Genomic DNA, 20,677 nt, shown 5'->3' with positions numbered 1-20,677 from the left:
AAGCACGGGAGTGGAAGATTTTAAAATTCTTCGCAACAGCGGTGAAATTATTGGGGGGGACGAATGTGACTCTCTCCAATATTGGGGGGGACATGTCCCCCCCGTCCCCCCCGCTTCCTACGCCTATGCCAGCCACAACTCCTCTTTGAAGACACTGGGACGGTATGAGTTCTGAATTGACACCCCTGCTGTCTTTTAACAACAGGACAACTGTTAACGTTGATTCGGATCGTTATTCTGCTGAAAGGTTAAACTGATGACTAGTTTGCACTTTTCTGGCAGAGCAGCTTCTTGTTTTAAAATCTCTTTGAATTTTGACAACTTTATAATTGTTTCGTAACAAACACACCTGGAGTGTTTGTTGCTGAAAAGATTAAAGTCTTAGTGTTTTTTCTGACAGGACAAACAAAGTTTTTGGTTGGTTTTTAGTTTTGTGCATTGCTTCCACATAACAGGTTTGCCAGCAGAAAGCATCAAGTGGTTGTCATGGAGACCAAATCACCCCAAGATGTCTCTCCTTGGGGAAGTTCTTACGGTGAGCTTTTTAATACGTACTAGCATCCTGCTCACTGTGAAGGAGGCAATATTGGCCCTCATCGAGCCTAGTGGCCAAAAAACTGTGATTTTACATAAGATCAAAATATTATGTAATAATATTTATAATACAGGCAAAGAGATATGTGTTTTTCTATATAGGATTCTCTGTTTTTTTTAAAAATATGAAAAAATATGAGATATGTCAGTATGAGCATATTATGTCAACAATGAGATCAATTCATTAAAATATTGTCGAACTACATTACTGTTCAACTTTTTAAAGGGGCAGTATCAAGTGCTTTCCAGGCACATAGTGGCATTTAACACATACACTATGTATGTGTACATGCAAGTGTGTATGTATGTAACAAATAAATTTATCTTTGTAATTTAATGTCTTGTAATTGGGCCTCTGTCTCTTTAAGAACCTCCTGCTCTTTCTGCCTTCAAGAAGTCATCACAACATGGCTCCTCTATTAACCCTTTAACAACGTTTTTACCAGCATTGCATTGAGTAGTAGCTCTTATAATGAGCTCAGCAGTTCCACCAGGTGTCTGCTAATTGATGCTGGCTAGTCTGAAGGAGCTAGCATCCTCAGCTGTTTCTTCAGGATGCTGAGGAAACATCATCCTCAGCTCTGAGGAGAATCATCATAACACTAATATAGAACTCAAAAAATGTGATCTTACATGATACTGGCCCTTTAAAGGAACTGAAGGTTTTCCTCCCAATGAGTGATTTAAGCAGAGCAGAAGAGACGGCAGAGCAGAGAGGGAGGGAAGGTGGAGCGCACCTGGTTAGAACGAGGCCCATGCTTCATCTGACCCGGTGCTGCTGGGACGGGTCCAGAGAGAAACAGAGGCCCATCTGTCTGCTGATACCTTTGCTCCCTGCCATGCTCCCCCTTCACCCCGCTGTAGCCTACATTACCAAAAAGCAGCCAGCCAGGCTCACATGCAGTGCGTCTGTACTAGATACGTCAGTCTGGACCCTGGCCCTTCAGTTGCAGTGAAGGGCCACTGAATCTTTGCAGGCTTTCCCACACGCCTCCGCTAAATCATCACCTTCCCCAGAAAGAAAGCGCTACGCTAAGGTTTGGATTGCTAATCACAGAGTGCCAGGCTCAGTTGGTTGACACTGCTGTGTAATCATCATTATCCTCACTTCTGCTTCTCAAGCAGAGATGCAGTTTAGTCTGGGTTCAAGTGCCTCACAGTAAACGCTGGGAATCTGAGGAGGTGGACCTTATCCGCTACTCTCTAAATATGCAAAGTTAATGAAATGATGAGAAAAAAAAAAGCTTAAATGCAACAACAGCGAGATGAGATCTGAAAAGCTGCTTTCTCAGACAATATGTCCTGAAGAAGTGTTCTAATTGTATGGAACAGATTGTGGAATATCTTCTGCTTTACTGTAACAAATCTATGTGCTCCTAACCTTCTTGTCTTTTTGAAAAGCTGACTTGTTTTCAGAACTTTCTTTAAAGACATCCATCAGAATCAGAGTCACTTTATTGCTACTGTCAGTAAACGCGCTCACAGGCCTTGGCCTATGAGCGTGTAACCATCAAAAATGGTTTTGATATAATGATGCAAAATCAAAGAAATAATGAAATAAAATATGAATATGAAAAAGAAAATGCATGTGCAGAGTAGCGGGTGGATGAAGTGGCTGCGTTACCAGGGTCATTTAACTACTGTTCATCAGTCTAGTGGCTGAGGGAAAAACTGTTCTTGTGGCAGGAAGTTCTGGTCCGGATGGACCGTAGTGTTCTGCCTGAGGAGAGGAGGTTCAACAGGCTGTGTCCAGAGTGAGAAAGGAGTCCTGGAGAAGTTCAGGTCCTGTAAAGGTCAGAGGTTGCAGCTGATCACCTTTTCAGCAGTACGCAAAATGTGTAATCTATGTCTGTCCCTGGTTGTGGCCCCTGTGATAGAGGAGATGAGGATGGTCTCCATGACAGCTGTAAAACTGCACCATCAGCTCAGTTGGCAGTTTGAGTTTCCTCAGCTGCCGTGGGAAGAACATCCTGTGCTGGGTCATAATGAGGGAGCTGCTGGTCAGCTCCCATTGAGGTCTGGTTATGGTGGTGCCCAGGAAGCAGAATGAGTCCACAATGGACATGGGAAGGTCCCAGAGGACAAGAGGGGATGTTGGGTCTGGGTTGGGTTTCCTAAAGTCCACGATTACCTCCACTGTCTTCTGGGCATTGAGCTCCAGCTTCCAGGTTGTTACAGCTTCACCAGGCCACCAGCCAATCAGCCGTCCTGTAGGCAGACTCGTCTCTGTCCGAGATAAGCCCAATGAGGGGGCCGTCGTCTGCAAATTTGATCAGTTTTACAGACTGATGACTGGAGGTGCAGCAGTCGGTGTACAATGGGAGAACAGCTGAGGTGAAAGTACACAGCCCTGAGAGGAACCAATGCTCCGAGACGTTATGACTAAGGAGTCCAGAAAAGTTCGCTCCATACAGAAACTGGACCGCGAGTTCACACGTCTACATCTGCATCTGATGGGATAAACAGCAGCCAGAATAAATGAAGCTAACTCAGGTATAGAGTAAAATGGCTTACAGTTCATAAAGAGGTACTCCAGAGCAGGAGAATAATGTTAGAAGATCAGTCACATCGTTGCACCAGCCATTGCTGATGTAGAACATACACCTCCACCTTTGGTCTTGCTAGATCTGTTCAGTAATGTCCACAGGAAAGCTAGCAGCTCCAAATTTAGCTCCTGCAGCACTTCTGCTAACAAGATCAATCTAAGCACATGCTATACAATAACCAGTATAGGCATATTGCATGTAATGGGCAAAAGCTCATCTAAATGATAACAATATTTTCAACCTCAACAACATCCAGCTCCAACACTAATCATCTTTGTGAAAAAATCATAATCAGACGCTAATTAGATGCTAATGACTTACACCTAGTAAACACGCAGCGGTCCTACCCACACAAACAACCAGTCTCATTAAAACCCAAACTCTGCTGTTTCCAACAATACCAGAATCAACAGGCCATGTGGAAAACTCACTGAACGAGCAGCCAAAGAAGACAAAAACACATAGTTAATTTCACGAAGTTAAAAACATCAATTCAGTCCTACCTTTGCTGTGTCACGATCATAATCCATGTTAGAGTAAATATTTCCACTTATATCCTGTAAGCCACTGTCCTTGTGTCACTCTGATGTTCTTCCTCACTATTTTCAACTTTTCTGTCTCCATGGATACCGTCAATAAACTCCAAGGATTCTTGCGCGCAGCTGGGGCTTTCCGCTCGTTGTGATTGGTGAATGATGTTGCTATGGGATGTTGTAATCTCCCTGATTCTATTGGCTATTGGATATGTCAATCACCCAAATAAACCAATGGGCTGCAGATAATCCTTCATGCATGTTTGAGATCTCCATGGCAACCATTCAGCAGCATGTGAAAAATGCCTGGTGGACCTGGCTCTGCCTTCAAGGACGAAGCTCCTCCTCTAAGCTTCAAGTTCCAAGCTAATGACCTTCTGCCTCTGATAATTAGCAAACACCTTGAACTGAGCATTTGCTGAGCTTGTTATAGGAGCTACGCTTCAGAGCAACGCTGGTAAAAACGTTGTTAAAGGGTTCATAGAGGAACCATGTTGTGACGACTCCCTGAAGGCGGAGTTTCAGAAAGAGCAGAAGTTCTAAAAGAGACAGAGGCCCAATCTCATTAAATTATTAATTTACATTTCTTTTAACTCACTCTCTCTTTATATAGTTTTTTCTGTAACAGCTGAAGGTAACATATAGTTATTTGAAAATGGCACTATGTGCCTGCAAACACATGATACTGCCCCTTTAGCACATCCTAACAGATTTTTGATTTGGGTTTGCTTCTTTACTCCCCCCCTCTTTTGCCTTTTACCCCCAGAAAGTCACAGCTTACAGGAAAAACGTGTTGATGAATGAAGCTCTCATACATTGTGAGTTGCTGACAGCCTCTGGGACCTGGGGCTGCAGGGGGGGGGAACCAATTCATTTGCAGCGCTAGTGCGATATGTTTGGATCGGTCCCTGACGCCTGTGCATTTTGAAGAGAGAGCCGCAGAGCTGAGCTGGCACTGGGAGCTCAGCCTCAAATCTGAGTGGATCTGCGCTTCCTGGAGCAAAATGCTCAGCAGTGACTTCTGCAGGATTTCCTCATTACCTGTCAGCATGAATCAGACATCTGCTGCTTCACTTTCAGATAAAAGCTTTCTGATAAAGAGAGTGGGTTAATAAGTAGCTTGTTGTTTTGTTTTATAGCAAACAGGTTCTAAAGCATTGCAGTTTTTTCAACTGCAGAATTGGTCAAAGATGAATCATTTCATAAAAATTCTGCCAAAAAAACACATTTTTGAGGAAAGAATAGGGGAAAACAAAAAGCTGCAACAATCCTAGCCAGTTGTGTAAAAATTCATTTTTATCTTCTGGTGAATCAGATAATCCAGAAATATAGTAGATAATTCAGAGTCGCTAATTTTACATAATCTTTAAAAAAAAATCTGCTTATAATTTGTGATAAATGTGACTGGTCAAAGTAGGAAGAAGCCAACTTGTCAGGGTCTGAGTTATTTACACATTGTAAAAATGTAGATTTTAAGCCTTCCGATGATGTCACATTGAAAAAAAAAATAACGATATGTTGAATAAAGAGACATTTAAACCTACGAACTCTGGATTCCAAAGATATCTACATTTTTCTACCATAGAAAATTTGTTTGTGTTTGAACAATCATCATTTTATTTCTATTTTTAGAAATAAACAAAAAGATGCAACATCTCTTGTAGTAAAGTGGGTGGAGACAATATCTTCGATGGGATGCTGATATTTGTGGAAAATTTTCTCTAGTTTATATCTAATATCAGTACGCTGTGAGCACTTCAGGTCAAAGTCAAAGTTCTTGTTTGGGCCACAAAATCTTAACCTATAAAGCTGATTCTGGTTTCCAGACTGATGACACACAAAAGAAAAACTCCCAAAAGACTACTGCTTGTTTTGGAGTCATGGTTGGATATTTAGTGCAACTATTCCATCAATAGTTTTGAGGGGAGAGCTGCTCTGTGTGCAGGAGGAGGAGCTTTGTCCTTGAAGGCTGAGCTCGGTCCATCAAGGTATTTTTCCACAGCTGAATGGTTGCCATGGTGATTAAAGGATTTCTCAAACATGCATGAAAGAATCAAGGCAGCACTCCAGATATGTTTTGGATGAGGAAATTTAACATGATGTGAAGCTCAAAAATATTTTTATTTTTAGTTCAATCTGGTGTCACTTTGTTTTATAAGGAACTGAATTTGTTGTAGATGTGGAGGAAATTATTCTATAGAAATTGCAGTTTTAGGCGTAAATCCAAATCCACAAAAATGTCTTCACATGAGGAACATGAATGTTTTGAAATGAGCCAGTTAGTCCAAGATTAGAGTAGAAAACATGTCGTTTGTTCCAGAGAGGGCAGCCTATGGACTCGTACATCCAACTCTTTTATTTCTTTACAACAGATTTATGTATTTTCCAGCTGAACCATACAGACTGAAATCTCCCATTATGTGGAAAACATCTAGAAATGATTTATTCATGATCCTGCTTGAACGTAGGAAAAACCCGTCGTTCTAACCAGGGTAAACTCAGCGGCACGGCGGCTGCATCATCCCTAAGCCGAGCGAACATTTTATCTGTTTTCTTTGCTTCCCTCACAGCTCTGTTGGGTTGAACATTAGAAGAAATGTATATTTTTACTTAATGCAGCTATGTTTTTTTAACCCCAGTCTAGTACAAGATCTTTGAGGCAATTCTGACGTTCATTTGAGTGTTATATTATTTATACCTCTGATTTTGATGAAACGCTGCTGGAGTGCTTTGTCTGGGGGAAAAGGCTCTCTCGCGTCAGAGAGGCTCTTGGAAGTCCACCTTGTACTTGAAGTCATTGACCGTCTCTCTGCTCTATTCATCACTCAACAAATGGTGATACCCAAAGAGAGAGGCTAGCCTTCTATTCCCTGCTGAGAATTCCATTAGCAGCATGGACACACACAATGGAGCTTTTCTTTTTTTCTTTTCCAGAGTCGTTGAAATTGCTATTGTAATGGACTGGGGGGTCGTGACATGATATGGAAGCTTTGAAGCATATAGGACTGCTTAAGTCTATGCTGCTGTACTTTTATGCATTTCACCTCTAACACAACTGCTGCTGCCAGAGGTGTCGTCCGAATAACATCTTTTATTTAACTGAGTGACCCAGTGATTTACTGCAAATACCAAAATAATGGCCTGGTGGCTCACCCCTGTCACACTCAGGGTTTTCTATTCTCTGAATACAAATCCAGAGACGTGGTGGAGTGTTAGAGACCTTAGTGCCCCCCCCCCCTTTGATTCAACAGCATGTTAGTCAGGGATGAGTGGCAGGTGTCCCAATATTTGCCTGTTTCTTTTCACAAGTGGACAAGACAAGCATCATAAGCTGCATTCCCATTACAAATCTTTATAGATATTCTGCTAATGTTGAAAAAACATAATTTTGCAATTGTGATGTTTTCATTAAATAAGAAATTAAATCAAAATCCCATGTAAATAAGCTGTTCTGTCATAATGTGTGTGAAGGATTTATTGAGGTAAAAGTGCTTAGAGAGGTTTTTCGTCAAGCAAGGCAGACATATTGGATTTTTAGGTCAGGTTGGTAAAAGAAAAACCTTTCCAACTTTCTATTTGTGAATCTGGAATTAAATAGGATGCATACATGACTTATCTAAAACTTCTTTACTTTACTGCCTTTTTTGTTACTTTTACTAAATACAGCGCACTGAAAAGTATACACTCTAAAAAGTGTATTTGGGCTGCAGTTCATCTTCTGGACTTATTTACATTAATTTCACTTAATTCTTTTGCTTTTGCTATGGCAACTTACTTTTTTGTGTTCATTTAACTCAAAACTTACAAATCTTTAACCTAAAGGAACTTTTCACTTTCACTTTACTTAAAACAATTGAGTTCAATGCCAGTTTTGTATCCTATGTCTGACCAACCCAATTTATTATGATCATCCAACTCAATTCACTAAGTCCTTCCAACTCAATTTGCTAAGTTTCTATAACTTAATTCATAAGAGGGTTTAACATGACAAATTTAAGTCACTCTTACTCAAATCATTTATTTTGTTCTAATAAACATTTAAAATCTCTTTGACTTAATTCTACAGAAAGTCAACTCAAATGTTTAAGTAGTTCCAAACTAAATATTTTAATACTACTAATAATACTCTTTTTACAGTGACCTCTAAATACACTCTAACTTAAAAGTTACAAATATTTTCCTTAAATGACCTTTTTACTTTGACTTTTCTTGAAATAATTAAGTTCAATAACACCTGTATCCCACGTCTGACACCATGACTCAAGCTAAAAGCAAAAGAATTCCCTGGTAAACGACCGTGGCTCTGTGGGTAGAGTAGTCATCTTGTGATCGGAAGGTTGTAGGTTTGATTCTAGCTTCCTCCTGCCACATGTCAATGAATTGCTTGTTACCTATAGAAGCAATTCAATTAAGTTGGTTCAACTATTTTCTTTTTAGAGTGTAGTCCAGTTGTTAACCTGTTTTTAAAGATCTGTCTATAGAGGAAAAAATTGTATTTAAATAAAATGTTTAAGAACAAATGATCTACGACTTTAACTGTTGGGATTTTGATTAATAAACTTAATACAATAAGCTCAGTAAATATATGTAAGCATCAGATTTTGAAGACATTAATAAATACGTCTCTGATATATTCTTTCTGTCATTATTGTGTCAGGAATAATTGAGGTAATACTAACTGACCTGAAATAAGAGAAGTTTGGTCTGATTTAACTTCAGACAGTGAGAAAAAAGGTGGATGCGTCTTTTTATATGGTGTATGTAAACTTATTGGTTCAACTGTAAACGGTGACTAAGATAATTTGAAGGAAAAAAAAGTTGCAGTTTTAGAACTTTCTGAGGTAATTTTGGCCCTTCCTCCCTAAGTATCACTGCCACTGTAGCAATCTGCCAGCCAGCAACTGATATGAATCCAAAGCAGCCTCAGCGTCCTCTGCAGCAGAGATTACCATAGACCTATTGCTACTTTATAACATCTGGCCCATGGAGACCCAATGCTGAAAACAAAGAACGCTCTTTTTTCCTGTTGGTCTTCCAGATGGAGTATTGCTTGTTAAATGTGACCAGAGATTTAGCAGACCTATTTGAATCTGGTTAAGTGATATCTGAACGACGATGCTTTCCAAATCAGCAGAATCTCTTTAGCGCTGCACAGGAAATGAGTAAAACTGTCGGCATTTTGCACTTTCCTCACATTTTCCCCTGTGTGAGGTGATTCAATTTTATTCTAGAAGGCTGCAAACTGTTCAATTGAACAATTAGACGCAGGAAGTGGCAACGCCAGCTCTGACTGTATGTGTAGAAATACCACCAGTGCTGCTGACGAAGAGGTGAGGACCTTCATAATGTCTTCCAGAGGGTCCATTAGTGACACCTACTGGCACAAAAACTGGTAATGCCACTCTAGAGGGGCATTACCAGAAGGGGTGCCTAAATGATTGTGGAAAAATGATTTCCATTCGGCATCTTTTGTGTTATACAGCTCATTATTACAGAACTCCAGCGCATAGGGGTGCCCCACTAGCATTTTCTGTACTTAATTATCATTGAAACATAGTCACTAAATACAGAAATCTGTGGGCGTTGCGCCAAATCAAAGGCAGAAAAATGACTTACAGAAATCCAGCATGTTGTCTGGTGGAGTGCTGTAGGGGCGAAGGCAGAAAAATGGTTTCTAGTGGACAGTTTCTGTATTTAACAACTGTTTGCATAAACTATTTTTAAATACAGAAATCTAGTGTGCCGCATATGGGCACCACTATAGAGGGGGTGCCAAAGTAATGACAAAAACTGTATGTTTAATTGGTATTTTTGGTATTTAACATCTATTTAAATACAGCTATTATCTAGTACGGGACTCTGAGATAAAGTGGAATCCCCCAAAAAAATGGCGTAAAATTTATTTCTTGTTGGTGTTTGTTGTATTGAGCAGCTGATTGTCTGTTTATATGATCAGTAACAGAGGCATGGCACTAACTGTAATGTGACTGAATGCACATAAGTAAGAACATGGTTGCCCTGCTGACCTCAGGGTTAAATGAGGAGAGGCTGGCAGTATTTGAAGCAGGTGTGGCCCATGCGGTCAGAACCGTCACATTGACGCTCTCCACTCTCTGCTCTGCTCCCTAATATCAACCTTCAGACATGGTTACAGCTCTTGCTACTTCATCCAGCCTCTGCCTCTTGCCTGCTGCTCTGATTTTCTCTCCTGCAGCCAAAGTGATCAAACGCGACGCTCGACTCAAACCGAGGCTTCACCCCCAGAGTGACGGTGGTGAAAATGATCCTCCAAACAGGAAGAGCTCATCAAACACCCTGCAGTTTATTCAGAGGGAGCAAAGTGGCTTTCACTGACCTCTTCCTCACCAAAAGGTCAAAAGATTTATACAAGGAGGGTTTAATGTCTGGAACGTGCAAATAGTGATGAGGGAGCATTCATGACCTCCGGTCAGACAGACAGAGGAGACCAGAAATATAGGAAAGTAAAACAATTTAATGGCATAAAAAAGAATACAGATTAACATTCATAACATGCAATGGCTGAATCTTTGCACAACACATCCATGTTGGTTATTTGCAATATGAATACAGAAGTGTGTTTTGCATGACAGTGTGGAGATAACGAGGCATGTTAAGACATTTCTCTGAAATACTATTGGATGACTGAAACAGGTGAATGTCAAGCATCTGCAGCCAGATGAAGTAATCTGATTCCAAAAAGGCTTTTTGGTCCATGTTGGGTTGAACTTAACAGGGAAATGTTAATTTCCCTGTTCTGTGGTTTTAATCATCTGACTCAGTGAAGTAAGAAACCAGGACTCTTTTTTTATTTAACGGTCCGAGCATGTTGGTGATCATGTTGGTGATCATGTTGGTGATCACGTTGGTGATCACTTTGGTGATCACGTTGGTGATCATGTTATTGATCAGTCTGAGGCACGTTCTATTTTGCTTTAAAAAAGAAAAACACTTTAAAGGGATAGCTTCACATTTTCATTCCAGACATTAGATGGAAATGATCATTGCTGGTCCCACATTAACACATTTCTTACTGGCAGTTTGAAGTTTTCTGCACCACCTACAGGCTCTTTGATGTCTGCCAGTTGAAACTGTTCAGTGTGGTGTCAGTCAACAGGTATGTGTGCAATAAGAATCCTGAATGTTAGCAGTTACAATATCTTGTAAAAGTATCCTAACCTCTAATTGCTCTGTTTACCTTCCAACCATAAAACTTTAACTTAATGTGACAGAGCAACACAATGATGTATAGATGTTAAATGGAAGGAAAATTATACACTGTATTTACATTTTTTTGGAAAAACAAATCTTAAAAGTAAGCTGTGTGTTTGTATTCAACTCCTTTTGCTCTAATAGCACTTTAATGTCCACTGCCAGAAGTCCTCTCATTAGAATTTATTTTCAAAACTATCAGAATTATTTTGCATGTTTTCCTGTGTCCGTTGGGATCTAAACTGCCCATTAGTGTGACTGTGTGTGTCTTGCCGTTTGTCCTGTGTGTGTGTGTGTGTTCCACTGCGATGAACTGATGAAATGTCCAGAGTGTACCTCGGCTTCTGGTCCTCCAGGGCTCAATTTTGAGACCAGCCTTTTTTGGATTGTTCTTGCTGCTCTGAGGTCAATTTATTTCACAGCATAAAGTCTCCTTTCACTGCTACGCAGATGTCTTTCAGGTTTCTTTGCCTTTAAATGCATGGTCACACTAATTTTAATTTTAATTAAATTATAAATGGAAATGGCAATTTTTGGCAATTCTTATTTAAGATAGTAATGCTTCAGGCTGTTTATCATTTTAAGGAAATTGCAATTCTCTTGTTTTATCTAGCTTTGCTGCTGAATAGCCCAGGACGCTTTTATAAATGAGACTTTAAATCTCAATCTGTGTGTTTGTATTCAACTTTTTCTCCTCCTATTTAAATAAATGCCACAATAGGCACCAATATATCTACATCCTACATTTTTATTTGTGAAAATCAGATATAATTTTGGTTTGTCACATAAAAATCCCATTAAATTACACTAAAGCTTGTGGTTGGTATGTCACAAAATGTAAAAATTTCAAGGGTTAGGAATACTTTTGGCACTTTAGATGGAAATTAAAATATTTATGTTAAGCTAGCAGTTTTCAGATTAAGTACCACCTGATGATCCTTTAAGATCAATGAGGAATGTGGCAAATACACACACACACCTGAGATGCGACATCTAGCTCTAATATCTTGACCACTGAATCACCTCAGATCAAACTGTTTCATTTGACTGTTACTAGGCTGCATCATCAGAGTATCCAGGCTTTTTAACATGATTTTCCTTTGTACATTGTTTAAATCTTGGGTGTGAGTCTATGTTTCAACCTGCCTGTCACTTTGCTGCAGGTTCGCCTGAATTTCCCCACTGAGGGACAATAAAGGTTATTTCTAAGCTAAATAACCGCTGACTGTAGATTTGAACTTCAGATTTGCTGGAGTGGGAAAAGGCTGCTAAAAACTCCTGAGCTTACTTGTCTCAGCCAAAAGTTCCTCTTTTAAACATTGGTGTCTGGAATGTTTTATGAAAACTGAAATAATTAATCATTGATCATCTGAAATGGACCACATGTTCCAAACCTGGCACTGATATATCGTCACTTTACTAAAATAATGGCCCAAGTATTTTTTGCTGAAAAAAATGACATTTTTCTTTCCAAAAGAAACTTAAAAATATTTTGGCAAAAAATAACCTAGGCCATTATTTCAGGAAGGTGAGAATATGTTGAACAATAAAACTCTTGCTCTATTGTCAAATCTCCCCTTAGACTGTCAATGTTCAATTTTAGCCAACCTGGGTGTGTGTTCCTCACCATGTGGGTGTGAAAATGGGCAAGAACGTTTGCCGAACAATAGTGTCATTTTGTGGGCAGACAGATTTCTGAAATTTCTCACTGTATTTGTTGCAAATTTCCCTGTCCAGTTGACGCTGTGTGTTCTCTTCTAGCAAAGTTGACTAAGGATGCATTCACAGTATCCCTTTATAGTCCGCTTTAACTGAACTCCAGTCTGTTTGCCTAGAGACAGTCAAGTTCGTTTAGGGAGGTGTGAATGTGTAATCGAACTCAGACCATAAAGCTAATTCTGGTCTAACTTGGACTGAAGTGAACTCTAGTGCGCTTTGAATGCACATGTGAATGCAAGCAGACCAGAAACCACTCCAAGAGCAGGAAGCAGACTAGAGTTCAGAGCATTCTGGGTTAATACAACCAAAATAAATGTGCTAGTCTCGAGGTTGGGGAAGCACTGGTTGTGGTCTTTTACCAAAGACAAAAGAAAAATCTACAACTAGTAAAATTTTGTTCACAATTTAAGAAGGAATCTGCACTAGGAGTCTTCTTCAGAAGTGTTCATGTTGTTTTCTTCTGTGGTTCTTGTGTTGCTCAGAGGGTTTGGTTTGTTTCACTCAGTTCAGCGTGAAAGTGAACCACAGTAGCTGAAAATGTAACAAATGTTGGAGTTTTGGTTCCCAATCGAACCGAGTCTACTGGACTATCAGATGTGACAACACCCAAGCTTACCGAAACCTGCAGTGGTGCCAAAAAACTGGGAGGAACAAGGAAGGATCTGCAAATGAAGAGGAATGTGGCCAGGGGACGCCCATGGAGAAGGGGCTTCACATTAACCAAAGACTGAAGCTGCCGAGGCAGATAACAGGGACACTCATGTCTTAGGATAGCTACGGTGATGCAGTGTTATGTAGATTTCCTCATTATTTTGTCAGGTATAAACCACTGAGAAAAATAAGTTAATAGGCAAACTTTCATACACATCTTACATCAAATTTAATGAATTGTTTCAGATATAAAAAGGTCAGTAATAATTGCTCATCTGGAAAAATATCAACTTCTCCCCCATCGCCTGTGTCCTGCAACACAGTGACGTCAGTGGTTCATGTAATGACAGAGCGCAATGCGAGTTCACCATTTATACAAACCAGAGTGCAGCTGAAAACACCAATATGAAGAGAAAATAATACAAAACAAATCACGACCTCTAAAGTTTTTGTGATAATTATAAAAAAAAGGAACAATCAACACATACAATATACACTATATATACACGGTATTTAGTAATGCTCGTTTTGCAGTGTGAAGGAACAGAGCTTTAGAGAATGGCAGTGTGCAGTTGGCAATGACTCATTACGTTTTGACACAAAATGTTCGGCAGTCTTTGATAACGTCTCTGTCCTCCTGGGTTTGTTGGTTCCATGTGGGTAGAGTGATGCTGACTGGGCGTTCTGTTCCTCACGCTGGGATCTGAGTGGAGGTTTTGACCTCGGCCGACACCCTCTTCTCCTTGCAGCTCCCGTACTCGCCAATGAATGAGCCGTCTTCGTTGAACTGAACGTCCTCGTCGCCGTAGTCCACCAGGCTGTCCCCGCTGTCCGCCACCTTGATCTCCCTAATGAGGGAGTGCTGGCTGCCCTTCAGCGGCTTCTCGTCGTTGTCGCTGTGGGAGAGGCACAGTGGGTTTAGATTCCCCAGCATTCCACCCGGAGCTTTGCTCTGAGGGTCACAGGGTAGGGATGGAGGTACAGGCCAGCACCATTGCTGCCTCCACCCAGGTTTTAATGAGGGACACCGGATTCTACCTCAGGCTGACCGATGGATCGTAATCACAGATGCTTTCATAGATTCTCAAAGTAACAGAGTGGACTGAACGTGCAACGATGTATCTTTTACAAAGGAAGACAGATGAGCCATAAAGAGGGGTGGGGTGCATTGGGACAAGGCTGGTGATGGGGTTGCTCATGCTGTCATCCTGTAATGCAGACTGTTACATAGAATGTTCTATGTAACATTATGTAAGAGCCTCTTATTCAGGAGCCGATTGCAGAAGCTTTGACAAAATAGGCAGAAGTGGTGAATTTACTGAATGTTGGAAGCCGCACAATTAACTTTGATCTTAAAAATATCTGTAGCCAGTACTGCTCTTACATCAGGAGCAGGAGTTATATTTGTTGCTTTTTATGATTGCAGCGCCTGGTATAGAAGGGTGTTAGGCCCATAAATAGCTAAAATCTAGGAATACTTGAGACTCCCTCTAAATACATTTAGAACTACCTATTTCATTAGTTCAGACATCAAATATACTTTAAAGTGCATCGACATGCACAGTGAAAACTGGTGCTATAGCAGAGGACATCTACAGTCTGCCTTATTCTAGTTCTTGGGAGTACAGCCCATCAGCCAGTCAATCAGTCTAGCAGACAATCAATCAGTGGCATTGAAAATAAATGTTGAAGAAACACTGCTAACTGTTTGGCTAACACCAGTCATTAGTTCGCCCAGTAGCATTGTGCCTCGCTATTTCAGCTTCTCAAGCTACAAACAAATTCACAAATAGGTGAATTTTCCATGAATTATTTGAAGTGGTTTCTATGTTCTGTGGAACATAGAAAAAAATATTCCACAAAAATATCTGCAAACTGGTGAATCTGTGAATAGTCAGAGTAAGCTGTATGTATGTAAAAAAGAGACTTTGGTTCTTGGTATAATGCCACAGAATCTCATTCTGGCTCATTCCTAAAGGAACATTATATCACACCATGAGTTAATATATGATTGTTAACATGGACTACAGCACAAAATAGCAAAAATAAGAAAATATACATGGCCCAGGTAGTTGGAGTTGTGTTCTGTCAGGAGCAGTTGGTGGTTTCTGCCTCAGGAGTCACAGCAAATACAGATACAAACTCCAAACCAACAAGGCAAACAGTGCTAGTGAATCTAAACACAGAGCTACATTCACAATTATGATTTACAGTCATGACTCAAAAACGCTATGCTAAGCTAAGCTAGATGACTGCTACCATTTCCTTACAGAATAGTGTCAATCTTATTTGGCTTCCAGCAAAAATGATGCCAAAGTTTTTGAACCTGGTCTGCTTTCATTTCAGATTTTTTGGTGTTATCATCAATAGCAGTTCTCTTACCTGTAGCAGATGTATGTTATATCACAGTGAGTCTGTAAACTAATCCAGACAGCTAAGACTAACAGCTAGTGTGATAAATGCAACCTATTGTGTAATTGTAGAAGTTTAATATTTGCTAATATAGAGTTGTTTTCCATGTACAGAGATGTTCAGTATTGCTTTAAATGGTTAAAACTGCAGTTCATCTTATTGGTTTTTTACTCATGAGGATTCCTTCACTTTCCTATCTCTGCCATATGACATAAAGTTACAATATCTTACTTTCATAGAAAATGTTTTTTGCATTTTTGTTAAATCTATCATTATGTCGTGACAGTATAATATAAGACATATCATCTGTGAAAAACCCCCCCTGTCATTTGAATAAATACACTGCTGCATCAGAAACAACCAATCAGAGCCACTAGGAGGGTCTAAACGCTGTCAATCAACCTCATGTATGCACCACTCACACCCCCACTCTCCCTGTGCTCTGCCACAGCTCCTTCCTAACTCTAGCTTTAGCTAGCTAGCTTACTAGCATTAACTAGTAAGCTAGCTAGTTAATGCTAGCTAGCTTACTAACTGTCTATCTAGTGAAGGTGGATGAACCGTTTTCTGCAACGGAAAGTTGTTTCTTTGCCATTAACACATTTGGAAGTGTATACATGAGGGTGAGTGACAGCACTAAGCTCCTGCTACTGGCTCTGATTGGTTGTTTTTGAATGTGTGCATTTCTTCAGATGGCAATAGCAGCTCAGGCAGGAGGTGAAGAAAATGGATCTGTTCACAGATTATCTGTCTCATATTATTCTGACACAACATGGAGTTTTAACAAATGTTAAAAAACATACTTCTGTTAATGCTCCAAACTGCAGCTTTAAGCTTCGGTAGGAAAACTACAACTTGTAATACCTTCAAAGAGCCTCACTGCAAGACATTTTTAAAAATTAAGCTCTTTTTTGGTGAAATTATGCATTTTTGACTGAATTTAACAGCTCTAAATGATGATTACTAGTCAATAATTTGAACTTGATAGTATTTTGTAGAAACCTTTTTAAACATTGAGGGCAACGGGCTCCTGAAGTGAACATGATGAAATCTAACTGCTGCCACACTGAGCCACTTTAACCTCATCACATCAGCATTTGTTTAGCAGTGAGGATCCCACTGATTGGGGAATTAGACTGGGACTCATGCTGTGGCAGACGGTTATGAATAGAACCACTAAAGGACCAATGACACATGCCCTGATATTACTGCCCAGGAGATGAGGCGCATTCAATGACTGATTGGTTTGAGGCTCCAGCAGGGAGCAGAAAACTGTGACATCAGAGCAGAACTGTTCACCACACACCAACACAACACCGAGTCTAAAAGCAGCTACTCTGACCACGCCCACATGTAAACCGGTTATCACATACTTCACGGTTACTCGGCCCATCTAATGTCTCCGGCAGGAGAGGAGCGAGGCTCTGTGGGAGCTTCGTGGAATCTGGGCCGTCTTTTCGGCGAGAACAAAAAAAGGCAGAGAGAATTTAGCGAGGAGAAGACGGAGGAAAAGAAGAGGGGCAGACATTCATGGGGATGCAGTGAGATGGTGAGATGCTGTCCTCATGGGGAGGGGAGGTGGAACGCTTACCTGTATTCACAGAATGTGTCATCATTCATGCCCTGGGACTCCACGTCTGGATGAAGGTCTTCTTTTTCTTTCACTGCACACAAAGTGATGAAAAGAGCTAAGAGATTTCCACAGGAGTCAGACAGATGGCCATTGGTGCAGCTGGACGAGTCACCTGACTGCTCCCAATTATCTGCAGTCATTTTCCCACTTCAAACATTAATGACAGTATTTAGGAAAAGATTTCAATCACTTCACAATTCAGAGCTTAAGGCGAAGAAAACTTTGGATTGTGAATATTTTGTATGCTTTCTGTGAATGTCAACAGTAAGAATGCAAATTATTGTATGAACTGTAGAGCAATAGTTGCTGGAGGCAGTGACAGTTCTATCTATCTATCTATCTATCTATCTATCTATCTATCTATCTATCTATCTATCTATCTATCTATCTATCTATCTATCCATCTATCTAATAAAAGGATGGATGTTTTTGTACAACAAAGTTTAGCACCAATTTGAGCTTCTCATGAGTATACATGTTTGATTCTGTGAAAACTGTGTAATTTTCCTTTAATTTAGCACAAAGGAACAACACAACCTCTGACATCATTTGCCAGTTTTAGTTCTCAACCCCAATCTTTTACACTGTGTAGAACAGGTAGGGACACAAGTGAACCTGTGGCGTCCCCCAGGCCATGACGCCCGGGGTGGTGAGCCACATGAACCCTATGAAAAGCAGTCACTAGCTGTCAGTGGTAATGAGAGTTAAATGAGGAAACACAGATCTGTGTGTGGTTGTTCTCCCTGCCCCTCATGGCCGTTAGCTGTGAATAATGATGCTGATGATGTCTCTGCTTCCTCTGATGAGGAGAACAACAAACTGTCAGGCAGGCCCAGCTCAGGCCGTCACTCTTTATAAAGTGACCTCATGCACAGAATTAGATAAACCCGCCACACCAACAACGTAAAAAATTTAATTGTGAGACATGGAGGAGCAAACACAGCAGTAGACAGCCTGTTCTGTCTACTGCTGCAGTAAATGACTGTGTGGTGTGGAAGTACACTGTCTGATGATTGATCACCTCTCTCACATGAACAAACAACAATATGGAATTAAAATGATGCTTTAGGCAACAATTAGTATTCAAACAAGGGAATAAGGATGTGTGTGTGTGTGTGTGTGTGTGTGTGCATGTGTGTGTGTGTGTGCGTGTGCATGTGTGCGTGTGTGTGTGTGTGCGTGTGTGTGTGTGCGCGTTTGTTTGTAATACCTTGTGGGGACGATTTTCCTGACACATATTACATTGTGGGGACCAATTGCTCCTTGTGGAGACCAAAGCCTGGTCCCCACAAGGGGAAACCCTGTTTTTGGGTCAGGGGTCAGAGTTAGGACTAAGGTGTGAATTGAGTATGGGTTAGGTAAGGGTTAGGTATGTGATGCTTAGGGTTAGGAAAAGGGTAAAGGTAAGGTTTAGGCAGTAGAAGTCAGTGGAAAGTCACCACAAAGATAGCCTCGCAAACGTGTGTGTGTGGGTGCGTGTGTGGTGTGCCTACCGGAATACTTTCCTCCTTTATTTCTGTTGACAAAGCAGGCAATCAATACGATGAGTGTGAGCAGAGCGATGGCAGACATGAGGCCAATAAACCAGCCCTGGGTGGAGATTCCTCCGTGGACGCTGGCCAGGCCTGTGGAGGACAAGATACCGTGACTTTGACTGGCCTTGGCCTTTCCATCGGACACTTGATTGAATGTTTACATTGACAAAGTTAATCTGATGCTCGGGCTGAGACGCTGATGGAAACGTTCCAGTATTAATATTAAACAGCTAATCCTGCTTGTCTAATTAATCAAGCAGGAAACGCTGAACAAATGTAATTCCTCTTAGTGAGCTAAATGAAATGCTAGTAACGGCGTGAAGGACCACCACATCACCATGTCGCTTCAAAGACGCAGCTGCGCTCTCCTCATCAGGAGGTCAATTACTTTTTTTTCCCTCCTCACCTTTAGACCTGGTTGTGATAACCTCTTCAAACAAACCAGCATTATCAAGCTGGCTGTTAGAAATCAGGCACACGGTATATTCAGTCTGCGGTTTGAGACCATCGATGAAAAGTGAGAGAAGAGTTTAAAGCTCTGATGTCTTCCAGTGACCTTCACCTGTACTCCGGGGGGAGGGGTTGTAAGGTGTTATGAAAACACACACCTAGAGATGAAGAAATTATTTACAAAACAGCACAAGGCTAAAGATGCTGCAGTCCTTTGTAAGAGTTCAAAACCCCAACAAAGTGGTTTTCCAAAATGTTTTTCAAATAAAAACTGAAAAACTGTGGCATGAATTAAATTTATAAAAATCTAATTTTCAGTTTTTGCAATAAATTCATTACATTTAGATTTGGACTTTTGATTAGACGATTTCATCCAACTCATTCCACTGGAGCTCAGGCAATGTGTGTGCTACTGGAAGGTGAAACTCCAGTTTCCAGTCTTCTACAGAAATAATTTTAATTTCAATTTCACTTTTCAAAATGACTGATGCTTGTTCATAAAGGCATGAAAATATGAATGCAACACGATGAGTGTGAGCACAGCGATGGCAGACATGAAAATATGAAAATATGAATAGATATGGATGTAGAAAATACCAACTAAAACACCAACTAAAACAGAATGTTATAACCAAGTTAACCTGAACAGTAATTTATTGGATGATGTTAGTGTTGTAAGAGAGGTGGGTGTAAAAATAAGTTTATGCTTCTACCAATTTTTTGCCATAAAAATGATTAAAACATTCAATTTAAATTACTCATTTAAATAACGCCCATCTGCAGGTGGCAGGATTTCTTACGTCTGCATTTATAGTCTGTGATCGATGTGACGATTAGCAAACATGGAGCTGTGCCTTTAAGAATGAAAATGTTTGAGTCCCATCTGTCTGTTATTTTTCTCATCTTTTATCTTCTAAATGCAGAATTTAGAAAAGGATGTAATAAGGGAAAAATATCACTAAATTGCTCACAAATGTTTCTAAAGTAGCATCACATTCAAAATGATTTTGATTAAAACAAATCAAACAAACAATCAGGAAGTCTTTGAGGGACTGCTTTATACTCAGATTAAATTATTCACAGATTGATTTTGTTTATTAAATAACAATTTGTTCTGAATAACTCACTGGATTTAATAAAAATACATTTTCATTTTTGAAGGCATTTGGCTGCACTAAATTAGAAAAACAAGTGCATGCCACACTTATCAGATTTTAAAAATCAAACACACAAACTTCCAATAAAATGTATTAAAGCCTGTGATTGTAATGTGAATGAACAAGCATGTGGACATTCATACTTTTTAAGGTACTTGTTACGGTCACTGACCTCTAGGGGCTCTCTTTCTTTGAGAGAGCTCTGTGTTTTCTGTTT

The 20,677-nt window shown here is 40.2% G+C and overlaps 1 protein-coding gene across 7 annotated transcripts in view; it reads right to left on the bottom strand.

Annotated features, from left to right (window-relative positions):
- Positions 1–13,385: 13,385 nt before the first annotated feature.
- The window catches only part of chl1b (cell adhesion molecule L1-like b), a 164,515-nt gene continuing 157,223 nt past the window's right edge, over positions 13,386–20,677 (bottom strand). For 6 of the 7 annotated variants that reach the window (XM_016675757.1, XM_016675755.1, XM_016675759.1 and 3 more), the window contains 3 exons: positions 18,812–18,943; positions 17,277–17,349; positions 13,386–14,169 (listed from right to left, as the gene is read on the bottom strand). In XM_016675757.1, the coding sequence (XP_016531243.1) occupies positions 13,965–14,169; positions 17,277–17,349; positions 18,812–18,943 (410 nt within the window). In that variant the 3' untranslated portion in view covers positions 13,386–13,964. Of the gene's footprint in view, positions 14,170–17,058; positions 17,139–17,276; positions 17,350–18,811; positions 18,944–20,677 lie in introns of all 7 variants that reach the window. The other variant, XM_016675760.1, reaches the window with a different exon arrangement.

This window comes from Poecilia formosa, unplaced genomic scaffold (genome assembly GCF_000485575.1).
Source record: "Poecilia formosa unplaced genomic scaffold, Poecilia_formosa-5.1.2 Scaffold121, whole genome shotgun sequence".
Taxonomy (NCBI): Eukaryota; Metazoa; Chordata; class Actinopteri; order Cyprinodontiformes; family Poeciliidae; genus Poecilia; species Poecilia formosa.
The sequence above is the reverse complement of the archived record's forward strand: the minus strand, read 5'-3'. Positions and strand labels throughout refer to the sequence as shown.